Below are 12,938 nucleotides of genomic sequence, written 5' to 3' on the forward strand. Positions count from 1 at the left end.
CACCCCTCCTGGGCAGGAGAGGCGCAGGACGGTCGGGACCAGCTGCGGGTCCCCTCACCAGTCCGCTCTTTCCCCGGCAGTGCCTTACCTGTCTTTCAGTTAAAGTTCAGTTATAGATTAAAAATGAGTTTGATAAATACTTAATCAGAAAATGAACAATATAATTTTAGTTAAACCAACTTAATTTCAATGAAATATGAAGTTTGCTTCCATATGCTCCATGTCTTTACATTGTTATCTCCACAAATATATTTTATAGCTTGTATATATATCCCTGTGTAGCTTAATAATTATTTTCCAATTCAGGTGTATTAAATCATTTAGGGAAGTAATTGCAAAGCATAAATATAGAAATTCTGACTTTTATATGTAGGCAATTCTATTTTCATTTTCTGTTCTCTATTTTCCTTGCTCATTCACTTATTCCTTTCCATTTTATTTATTAAAACATTGGTAGGAATAAGATACAGTTAGTTACACATCATTATTTCAAATGGGAAGCTTATAATGCCATTGAAATGTACTTATATCTTTGATACTTTCATGTAGTTTTAAGCAGGTATCTATAATATTTCTAATCTTACTATATTTGTGTTTTAAGGTGCTGGAGAGTTGTCTCTGAGGTTAAGAGCACTTGTTGCTTTTGCAATTGATTTAGGTACAATTTCTAGCATCCACATGGCTCACAACCATCTGTAACTATAGTCTCAGGAGATCTGATGTCTGAGGGCACATATACATGCAGTTATAACACTCATCCACATAACATGAACACATCTTTAAACTTAAAAATATTACCTTTTATGTGAAAGTTCTACAAAGTAATTATACTGTTAGCAAAAAAATTCACCTTTGTCTTTCTCCATATTTCTTGTGTCAAAGAAGACACTTCACCAAGAGAATATATTTAATATGTGGTCACTGATACTATGGCATCTGGTTTCCTCAGATGGGTAAACTAGTATTACCTTCATTTACTGTAAGAAAATTAAGAAGAAAAGTAGCTCAGGGACTTGACCAGGGTCATAACAATAGAGAAAGAAAAAAAAAATCAGCTTTCCATTTCAGTACCCCTCAAGTAACTTGCTGCTGTTATTTCTGACAAGCTTGCAACAATCCTTCCTGTTGTTCGAACTAACTTCTGGTAATAGACCCTACTTGTAATGAATAATCCAGCTGAGACAATCTTCATTTTGAGATACTTTTCTGCTTTAATAAAAACAACACTAAATATAGATGAAATAGAAAAACTTTCGCCTATAAATTCCAGAGCAGTATGGAGAACATTTGAACCTTACTTTCAATCAAAGGGTCATGCCTGTGTGTGGGGAGCAGATGCGACCACATAGGCCAAGATGGTGCCCTGGCTCATTGCTAAGCCCCGTGATCCCTGCTTGGTTACCAAGAACCTGAACCTGTGCACTTGTACGATCCTGTGCTGTCTGCCTGACACAGAGTGTCATATAGCATGATTATGAGTCACTGGCCTATCACTGCGCGCCCTGCCTGCATGCATGGCTTGTGTTCAGAGCATGCTGAATGCTGATTGGATCCAGGAGAGGGGGGGAGGGATGAGATCAGAGGACGGGTGGAAAAAAACAATGATAAAGGCAGAAGCTGCTTGAAATCTACCTTGGCATACTAGTCATTCTTTCCCGTCTCTGCGGTTGGAGTTCGGGGTTGCGGCATCTGGTGGCCTGTACAGGGAACTTTTCTCCAGGAGCAGTTGGTACAAAAAAAAGGAGCTATGTTTGAGTTCCGTGGTAAGTAAGAGTAATCTAGCACTAGGAAAAGGCTCCCCGGTAGAGGGACAAAGCTAGGTTCCCGGTATAGGGACAGAGTTAGGCTCCCAGGATTAAGGGCTAAAAGTCTAGCCTCCAAAAGGGACAGAAAACCTCAGACCCAAAGGCAAAAGAAGATTGATACAAAGCCATGGGATCCGCTGCTTCAAAAGTGAAAGTAAAAGCCGCATTGGTGCGGCTTCTCAAACGAAGTGGAGTTAAATTAAAAAATGAGACTCTAGACAAAGTTTTGGAAACAATAATTAAAGAGCCACCCTGGTTCCTAGAAGAGGGCTATGTGAACCCCCAGTATTGGGAATAACTAGGTCGAGACTTGCAGGCAGCAAATTCGACTACCTGTTGGACATGCTAGCCATTTGGAACTTAGTCAAATCTTGCCTGACAGACAAGAGTGCAAAGTATGCTGCTGAGATAGAAAAAGGGGTAGAAGTATTAGAGGAAGTAAAGGAGGTTATGTCTCAACAAAGTGACCAGCAGAAAAGAAAGGAGGTTAAAAGACAGTAGAGTACTGATGAGAGTTCATAGGAATCTTCGGATAGTGGAGATGAAGTAGCTAGCATATCTAAGTTGAGCTTTAAGTGAGGAAGACCACCTGAGCCCTCGGCACCTCCCTTATCCTCACCTCCTCCTTATAAAGGGGACAAGGGGAGTGAGGGGAAATGCAGTCGACACGCTACAGTGTAGCAAAATCTGCCTCACCCGAGCCTTCCCAGTATTTCAAGACCAGCAAGGGCAGTGATATCATGAGCCATTAGAGTGGAAAATGATTCAAAAACTTAAAGAATCAGTAACTACTTATAGAATTCAAGCTCCCTTCTCTGTAACTCAAGTGGAAGGATTGCAGAAATTCTGTATGACTCCTTTTGATTGGCAGAATTTATGTAAGGCGGACTTATCTGGAGGGGCCTACTTAAGTTGGAAGCCTGCATACCTTGAATACGCTCTTGAACAGGCTGCCGTGAATGCCACCAATGGCCAGCCTGCCTGGAGCGTAGACATGCTCATGGGGCAAGGAAATTTTGTGAACAACCAGATAGGATATCCTCTACAAGTATATGAACAAATTAATAATTGTGCCCTCAAGGCATGGAGAATGCTTTCAGGGACAGGAGATCTAGGATCCAGCTTGTCTAAAGTTATACAAGGGGAGAAAGAATCTTTCTCTTATTTTTTAGCCAGGACGGTTGAGACTGTAAGTAGAGTCTTCCCAGAGGTGGATGCAGCCATGCCACTCATCAAACAATTAGCCCATGAACAAGCAAACAAGGCTTGCAGGGATGCCATATGACTCTACAAAAATAAGACAATGGATGTCTGGATAAGTGTGTAGAGATGTCATGGATACCCCTTTTACTAATCAAGGGTTGGCCGCAGCTATTCTAACTGGTATACAAGCTGGCCAAAGAAGTCAAGGAAACCAACCTACTGCTCAGAAGGGCCTGACCGGTGGATGCTTTTCCTGTGGCCAGGCTGGGCATTTTAAAAGAGATTGTCATAATCACCCATGGTCAACTACTGCAGCTCCCGTGAGACGTCCAAAATTCTGTCCACCGAATCGTAAAGGCAATCATTGGGTAGGAGACTGCCAATCCAAGTGGGATGTAGATGGTCATCCACTTGAGCCAGTCCAGCCAGGGGCCAGGCCAAAAAACGAGTCACAGGGCCCACTGCCCCAGGGCCCTCAAATATATGGAGCACTGCAACAAACACCCACCCTGTGTCCCATCCTGCCACAAGTACCCAGATGCCCTCGCATGAGGGCACCCCCAGAAGAGCTACAACAGGAAGCACAGGATTGGATATCTGCACCACCACCGGACTCATTAACCTCGGTGATGGGGGTGCACGTAATTACTTCTGATTTTAAAGGTCCTATCCCGAAAAATACAGTGGGGTTATTATTAGGACGCAGTTCAGCCATTTTAAGAGGACTAATAGTGCACCCTGGAGTAATTGATCCTGATTATGAGGGAGAGGTGAAGATTATGGTCTCATCCCCAAGAAGAGTGTCCGCAATCTCACCTGGAGATAGGATAGCACAAATTTTGTTACTCCCTAACTATCATGCTCACTTTCCTACAAGAGGCCTTATCAGAGGAAAGAAGGAGGTTGGATCCACTGGGGACCCAGGAGTGTGGTTCTCTATGGATTTAGGAGAGTGTTCCCTTTATAAATTAAAGATACAGGGAGTTACCATTTGGGGATTATTAGATTCTGGAGCTGATAGGAGCATTATTAAGGAAGCAGATTGGCCATCAGCATGGCCATTTCAGCCTCCGCTCAGTCCTTGAGAGGCTTAGGATTTGCGCAAGATCTGAATTGCAATGCAGGGATATTACAATGGGAAGATGATGGTCATAAAGGTAGCTTTCAACCTTTTTTGCTGAGTATACCCATATCCTTGTGGGGTAGAGATGTCATGAAACAGATGGGAGTGAGGCTTATTACAGGGGGCAATTTTAGCCCACAATGTATGGCTATCATGAGTAAAATGAATTTTAAAGCAGGTAGGGGACTAGGGAAGCATGAGGTTGGCCGTACATCCCCCATCCCTGCAAAAGGCAATGAACGGAGACATGGATTGGGTTTTTCCTGGGTCCACTGAACAAATAGCCATCAAATGGAAAAATAATCTACTGGTGTGGGCACCTCAGTGACCCCGACCTTAATAAAAGTTACTTGCAGCTCACACCCTAGTCAAAGAGCAATTAGAAGCTAGTCATCTTAAAAATCCATATCTCCATGGAATATGCCCACTTTTTGTGATAAAAAAGAAGTCAGGTAAATGGAGACTTTTACATGACCTTCGAGCTGTAGATGCTGCTATGAAGGTCATGGGCCCAGTACAGTTTGGCCTTCCCATGGTATTTGCATTACCCAAGAGTTGGCCCACTACTGTAATAGATTTAAAAGATTGTTTTTTTTTGTTTTGTTTTTGTTTTGTTTTGTTTTTACCATTCCATTGCATACAGATGATACAAATTCGCTTTTACTCTACCATCCATTAACCATGCCTCCCCTGATTCATGATACGAGTGGACAGTATTACCACAAGGGATGGCGAATAGTCCTACATTGTGTCAATTGTATGTAGATAAAGCTTTATCTTCTATTAGACAGCAATTTCCTAAGATAATCATATATCATTATATGGATGATATATTAATTTGTAGTCAAACAAAAGAATTTCAGGATGTATACCATAATATGATACAACAGTTAGAAAAATGGAAATTGGTTGTGGCCCCTGAAAAGGTTCAATGTGGGGATATAAAACAATATTTAGGAGCAAAATTAACTGATAATATGGTGGAANCTCTAAAGCTAACTTTGAGGTTAGATAAGTTACAAACTTTAAATGACTTTCAAAAATTATTAGGAGNCATTAATTGGATTCGCCCATATTGCAAAATTTCTAATGCAGAATTACAACCTTTGTTTGCAATCTTGAAAGGCAATTCAGATTTGCACTCCCCTAGACAATTGACCATGAAGGCTCGAGAATGTATAAAAAAGGTAAAACAAAATCTTGCTAAAGCTCAGATCGATCATATAGATCTTTCTTTGCCTGTCTTATTTTGTGTTATTGCCACTGAATTTTTTCCCCACAGGAGTCCTGTGGCAGAAAAGGCCCTTAGGTTGGGTGTATTTACATCATTTACCCACAAAGGTATTATCTTGGTACTCTGAAAGTATGGCTCAATTGATTTTCAAAGGCATTAAAATGAACATGGGAGTGGGAGCCTTTGGAAAACAACCTGACATGATAAACATGCCCTACACACCTAGGCAGGTGGAAGTGTTGGCAGCCACAAATGAAGAGTGGGCAATTCTATGCACCGGTATGACTGACATATTTGATAATCACTATCCCTCTCACCTATGGATACAATTTATAATTCGCAATCCAATGATTTTTCCAAAAATAACTAGAATTGAACCCATTGCTGGTGCAGTTAATGTGTTTACAGATGGATCGAAAGGAGAGGTAGGAGTGGTTTATGTGGAAGGAGATGCCCCACGAGTTCATCTGTTCCCTTCTCAATCTGCACGAGCGATAGAATTACATGCCCGAGTCAGGCAGATCTTTGAGTTTAAGGTCAGAGAAACCCACCAACCTAACAGAACAAAGCACTATCCACAGCTTACCACATTGGAGGCCCCCAAATCAACCATAGTAGTGATTGATCCTTAACACATTGGAGGTCCCCAAATCAACCATAGTAGTGATTGATCCTTAACACATTGGAGGTCCCCAAATCAACCATTGTAGTGATTGATCCTTTTCATTCCGCAGATTCTTTAACAGGTAGCAATTAATTTTACCCATTTGGACAAGATGGCTTTGCTTGCAAAACAATGTTGAAGGAAAACAAAGTGGATTACTTGAAGAAACATGTCTGTAAACACAGTAGATCCAGAATTGGTCAATGAAGGATCACACAGGCTGCTTATTTTACAAAACAGTCTGTAAAAATCAACTCCCTCTTTACGTGTAAGAGAGATTTGTTGGAAACAACCAGCTTATGAACATGGGGACCTCCTTAAACACCAGCATGCATGTTTGTAAATAAAAGTGGAAAATATTGTGTCAGATGGTTGAATTGATAGGAGACAGATGATCAGAGTGGAAAAGTGAATTGGCATCTGCGAAGCACTTAGAATATGGTACAGCAACTCATTCTCGTACATTTTCATGAGTATTATTATTATGTATAGCTTCAGGACCATGCCGGTATGCCTCGTATAATGAAATGTAGTTTGGACTAAGCCTTGATGAGGTTTCCCCCCATTTTCTTTTTACTCTTCTTGTCCTTTTATACCCCCCTCTTGTTGTTCTGCTTTGTTTTCATGACAGTTGGAAAATATTTTCAGTTCACATTGAGACTCTTTAAAATTCAGTCAAACAGTACCACATATTCACTAGCCATAAGTGGGCTTATGGGTATTTTTTGCAACTTATGTCAATAAGCATGTCACATGTCTTCACGGGCAATTCTGTCCCATTTGTTCTTATAGCTAACTCATTATTTTGCACAAGGAAATATGATTCCTCTTGTGTCTTTAAAGAATTTCCTGAATCCCTTCCTTTTAGCACTTTGGTATTTTAAAATATATTAAATTATATATAATAGACAACTAACAAGATATCTTTTGGTAGGCAAGTTTCATTTTCAATTACACAGAGAGTTTAGAATATCACATTTTAGCCATAAAATCATATCAAATATAATTTCTCTTATATAATAAAATAGAAGTATTTCTAACACTGCAATGGCAGACTTTTTTTTTAAATTTAGTTTTTTTAAGGCCTGCTTAATATGAATTGTGACCATGTTTTTATTGCTTATGTTTCATTTAAGTTATATTCTTTGCTACATTTAAGTCTTGGAAAAATAGTCAATAGCTTGATTAGTGATACTACATATAAATCTATATTATTCTTGCTTTTTATAGACAAGCATCTGGAGATTAAATGATTATCCACTATTTGTGCCACTGTTTGGTCATTGTTTTGAAAACCTGCTTACCAGGATTAGAAGGAATTTTGTGCGTAAAAATAGGTCACCAGTAAGAAGCATGAACTATTTCTCCTAACCAACTCTAAAATGGTGACATATTTTATGAATCAATTAGGTAAACATAGACATGAAATGTGCCTCTATTTACCTGTTGTTTTCAAATATTTGAAAAATTGACATGCATTTTTCTCACTTTAGAAAGGAAGCTGTAACAAAATTCCTTGATATTAATCTTTTCCCATATATGGTAGTTTTAAGTCTCTTGCTCTAAAGATGTTCATCCTTCAGTGGCAGAGCTGCCGTTACCAGCACTTGAAGTTTGCACTTGGCTTGAAATTTGCATGGGAATCTTAGAAATCTCTTTGGGCAGTCCAACACACTGCCCACAACATCAATGGCAAGCAATGAGCTAAAACGTGTTAAAGGAAAGCTATATGGGTGATATAACTCTGAAACATTTTCTACAACACTCTCAGACCAAAATTCCTACTGCCCTTTCTTGATCCCCAATGAATACTGATTTTACAGCAGGCAACAATTCCCACCAGTGTGAATAAGTGAGGATTACTTCCTCTCTAGAGTGAAGGAAGAAACCCACATATTTGATTCCCTCTTTGCAGCCTCTAAGTCAATATTCAACCCTGACTGAAAACATACCTGGCAAGGAAGTTTGTCCCTGTCTTTCCAGACTGTTATGACTTAATATGCACATGAATTCAGTTCAAGACTCTTCCATTGTTTGCAGGTCAATCTCAAGGATGGATTGAACGAATGAATAACTGGGATTGTCATCAAATGCTAAACATGAATTTGAGCCTTATCAGAACTATGCCTGCTTATGAGAGCTGTTTTGTTTTTTGCACACCCATCTTCTACTGTCCCCGTCTCTGGTTTACCTGATACTGTAGTCTCAATAGATTAGCTCCTCTAGGCATAGTATCCTTTTCTGGCAAAGGCTTGGGTACATATTTCAATTTAAACAATCAGACAGATGACTTCTTTAAAATTTGAATCTTGAACATAATGACTCCCAGAAAGAGTGGGCAACCATTTTACACCTAGAGTGTCCTAAAATAATTCCCTCATTCTTTTTGCTACTAAGATTAAATGAGCTACTCTCTCCTCTGCTGGATTTTTCAGCTTTTCTTCTGAATTGATGAATGTCTCATTTTATTCCAACAACATTAAAAATATGCTCCCCCAACTCACCATTAGAAATTCCAGAATAATGTAGAAACATAGTGGCACTGTCCTAGCTCACTGCCACTAAAATTGGGATAATGAAATTAACTAACTTGCTGAAAAGCACACAGGCAGTGAGAAAATGAGTCAAGTCTCCATCACATAGAAGCTCTGGTGGAGCTTCACACAGTTCTCTCTCTGGATAGATATGTACGTGAATGTGTATGTTCTTCACAACCGAATGCCTATCATAGAAAGAGTTTCTAATAATTTTGAACCTTACATATATTCTGTGAGAATAAGTTTACATCAAGTAAAAGGATGTTAAAACTCACCCACTATTCTAGCACTTGTACATGCCAAAACATCGCTCTTAACATTTTGATCTCCTATTTTTACACTTTTCTCTTCCCACTCCTCTCTGTCTCTCTCTCTCTTCCTTTCTTTCTCTTTCTCTCTCTCTCTCATATGGATATATGCATAAGAAATACAGGAACAAATAGGGATTTTTGTATCTAATGAGGCCCTTGTTTTATGTTTAGATTCAATTATCACATTTTCTGTGAATAATTGTAGTTCAAAATGTATTAACAGAAAGATATATGATGTTAATCATTCCTCTTATAAATATTTTATCAATGCCTATTTAGAATGTTGATAAGTACCACTGTCATCTCATTATTTTCTCAGAATCAATCCTAAAATTGAAACTATAGCTTTGAAAATTTCATCTTTTGAAATGTTACATTGTTTTCAGCAAGATTATGCCAATCTATACTTTTGTAATCATTGTTTTAAAATTAGATTTATTCAACTGTACAAACTTAGACATTAACTTAAAAAATTAATGCCAAGTTGATATCTCGAAATAATAGCTCATGGTGTATTAGCTATATCTTCTATTGTATCATCATAAATTACTATAAGCTAGCTACAGAAAGATAAAAACACATAGAACAAATAATTTCACATATAAAAATAATAGCTTAATATGTATATATTAAATATATATAATTATAAGGTTAAGGTCTTATGGTTGATTCTTTTATATCTAAAATTATATTTAATAAAAATTAGTTATAATAAATTATTCATTATCAGAACTTTTCTCTATTATTAAATATTCTCCATTGTTATTTTAATTAGATATGACTCTTTTATAATAGTCTTGATTATTAGACTAGTAATTAACTATTACTTGTCATTGATTAATGTTGAACCTATAATTGATCAATCAATACTTGTAACTGATTTGCAATATGTTACTTCATTAACTTCTGTGACTGAATTTATGATGATTTTACAAATGGAATTATGGAATTATTCCAAAAATGGAATTATGGGTCTAGATAATATGGCTATTTTAAAGTTCCTTGGAGTTGGAGAGATGGGTCAAAGTTAAGGGGACTTGCTATTCTTGCAAAGGACCAGAGTTCTGTTCCTAGTTCTTACAATAGGCTACACAAAACTGCCTGTAAGTCCAGCTCCAAGAGATTTGATGCCCTCTTCTGGCCTTCAAGGGAACCTGCACACATATCGCAGACACAGGAATAAAAATAAAAATGTATCTTTAAACTTAACCTATAAATATGTCAAACTACCCTTGAATTTTTGCTTTAGATTTATATTCATTTCACACTTGTCAGAATTAGCCTTCTTATTTTTTTTTTTTTTGCTGTTTTTCAGTAATGTGATTTTCTAACTTTTCAAATTGGAAATAATTGAAATATTAGTAGGTCACTTATCTGTGGGTCTCAGTGATAAATGGCATTCATTTGCTTTAAAGTATGTATGGTTGTAGTAACTCACATTGAAAAGTTCACAATTCACAACTTACATTATTTTCACAATATGTGCTTATGTCTTAGCCAGAGAGAGGTTTTAGAAATGTAGAGGCTGGGGTCTCTACTGTAACATTGAGAGCAATGCGTTGGAAGAGACTCAAATACCGACCCTTCGGTTCTTAAGGCCTATCGTTTTCAGGAAGTTTCATTACTCTTTATAGTGTCTAGAATACACTTACCAAAATTCTGAGGTAGCGTCAAAAATGCCCTCACTGTATTTTTAAAATGCAATTGATTTATAGTAGGGGGGTTGTAATTTATCGTCCAACGGTTTTGCTCAACGTCTAAATATAAAAAACCACAGAGATTTAAGTGAACCAGATGCTTCTTAATACAGAGTATGAATGGATGGATTAATGAATGAGTGAAGCGGTGAGAGCCAAGAGTTAGAATAATATTGTAGCCCCTCCTGTTGGCTTGCCACTTTCCAGATTTTATGGCCCATGCCACCAACATCCTCAGTGGACACGTTATTATTGTTTTTTAACATAGAAAGGAGGAGGTAGGGTACACAGATAACAGTCTATGCTTTTTGAACACTATTTAATTTTGCTATCTAAAAAAACGGCCTTCCCCTTTGTCCCATTTAAAATGAAATCAGCCACAACCTGTAATTCTGTGAGGGCTTCTTTGACTTGGGCAGCATGGAGGTCTGTTTTTTTCCTTAGGAAACACGTTTCTTGGTCACGTGGTTCCTCTTGCTTTTTGGGGGGGGAGTTTCAATTCCTGAGCCCTGTTGTGGGGAATGAGAAGAGGCTGGAGGCTGAGTACTAGTGCTAGCCAGGAGCAATGGAGGGCTGGCCTCTGAGCCGTCCACTACCTTTGGCCACTCTAGCTCGCGCAGGCGCGCTCTCCTTCCCCCAGCCCCGCCCTCATTGCACCTGCCAGGTCATAAACCTCCGCCCACCCACTCCCGCTTCGCCTGGCGGTCCAGGCTTGCCCCTCCTTGATTGGCCAAGAGTCTCTGGCGCGCGTCCAATCAGCAGCCCTCCTGTGCGACCTATTCCCGCTCCTCCCGCCCTGCAGGCCTCGCTGGCGCCCAGCTTCTTTGTGACTGGTGCTCGCAGAGGTCACTCAGCGTGCGGTGTGCGATCGGCGGGCGGGGCTGGCTCAGGTGCCGCGGCGGCGCGGGACGGACGGACGCGGTGGGCGAGGGGGCGGTCGCGCCGGGACGTCTGCGGCGTGAGGCTTCGCGCGAGAGTGGCGCGGGCGCCGGGCCTGGCCGCCGAGCTCCAGTGGCGGGCGCGGAGGTCGTTGACGCGGGCCCGGTTGGAGGCGCGTCCGTCGCTGTGAGCGCGGCGTCGAGGTTCTCGGACCATGGAGGACCCGCAGCCGCTGCCACAGTCCGAGCTGCCGCTGTGTGACAGCCTCATCATCTGGGTGAGTGTGGTTCCATGCCTGCCGGCGAGGCCACCTGCGGGGCGAGCAGAGCACGGAACCTCCGGCTGCCACGTACACCTCCTCCGTAGCCTTTCCGTCTGAGCCTCTGAGAGCTCCGCCTCGTACAGGTGACCAGGAGGCGCTGCCAGCCTCGGTTCCCAGATTGCTGTCCTTTTGGGCCCACACAGCACCCATGGTGATATAGACACAGCTGAGCGAGATGGCCAAGTTACCTTTGACGTGGGAGCTCTTTTTCATTTTTCCCCCCTCTTCCTCTCCTTCCCTTCTTAATACCTTTCCTTTTTTAAAGTAAAAAAGAATTGGCTTATTTTGTTTACGCTTGATCCATGTGCAGGGTTTATTAGCGCAGATTGCCTCTGTCCTCAGTTTTTTTCCAGCATTCCGGTGAGCAAAATGGTTTGTAACCTGTTGAAATTTCCTGGATATGACAACTGCCATCCAGGTGTGATTCCTAAACCTTTACTGTGCTAGGATACTGTTTGACGCCCTACAAATGGGTGTTGATGGCGCTGATGGCTCAACCCAAGTTGTATAATTGTGTAGAGAGTCTGATTGGAATGTAAGTAGACTGGATCAGGAGGATTACATCCTCCAAGAGATGGACTAGCCATCTTCTAATACTAGCAAATCCAAAGGACAAATAGGAAAGATCTCTATGAGTGTTTGAAATTTGTAGTAACTTTTGCACTTTAGACTTTAATAACATGTTTTAAGCAGAATGCCAGTAGTTAGAATTTCAGGGTTAACGCTTTTAGCTCACTGTAGGTCTGCGTGTTTATTTAAATTACTATTTAGGTTTAGATATCGTATTTAAGATTGTCAGGAAAGAAGGCAGTATTACTTTAATGATCCACTTTGTTTAAAAACAAATGTCTAATCATAGGGTGTGTTCAGGTCTGCAATTTTGTGCTCTGATCATCTGACTGAGATGGTAAACTGGGTTCTTTATGATGTCACTGACTTCCCTATGAGGTCAGGTGAAGTTCAAGATTTTCTTAAACTGCAGTATTTCCAAGTGCTATTAACATATCTTTTCTTAAAGCAGTATTTTGACTTCCTAGTTTGTGCTAGCCTCACAGGAATTAGTTTAACTAGCAGAGTTGTTTATCATTACAATGGAAGGCAAAGTTCCCCCAGAACTTGGGGGGGGGGGAAGAGAGAGAGAGAGAGAGAGAGAGAGAGAGAGA

At 40.2% G+C, this 12,938-nt stretch overlaps 1 protein-coding gene across 1 annotated transcript in view; it reads left to right on the plus strand.

Moving 5' to 3' along the window:
* Window positions 1–11,483: 11,483 nt before the first annotated feature.
* Hook1 (hook microtubule tethering protein 1) overlaps window positions 11,484–12,938 on the plus strand; it is a 46,859-nt gene continuing 45,404 nt past the window's right edge. Inside the window, exon 1 of the mRNA XM_021200326.2 lies at window positions 11,484–11,730. Within this exon, the coding sequence (XP_021055985.1) occupies window positions 11,668–11,730 (63 nt within the window). The 5' untranslated portion in view covers window positions 11,484–11,667. The remainder of the gene's footprint in view (window positions 11,731–12,938) is intronic.

This window comes from Mus pahari, chromosome 6 (assembly GCF_900095145.1).
Source record: "Mus pahari chromosome 6, PAHARI_EIJ_v1.1, whole genome shotgun sequence".
NCBI classification, from domain to species: Eukaryota; Metazoa; Chordata; class Mammalia; order Rodentia; family Muridae; genus Mus; species Mus pahari.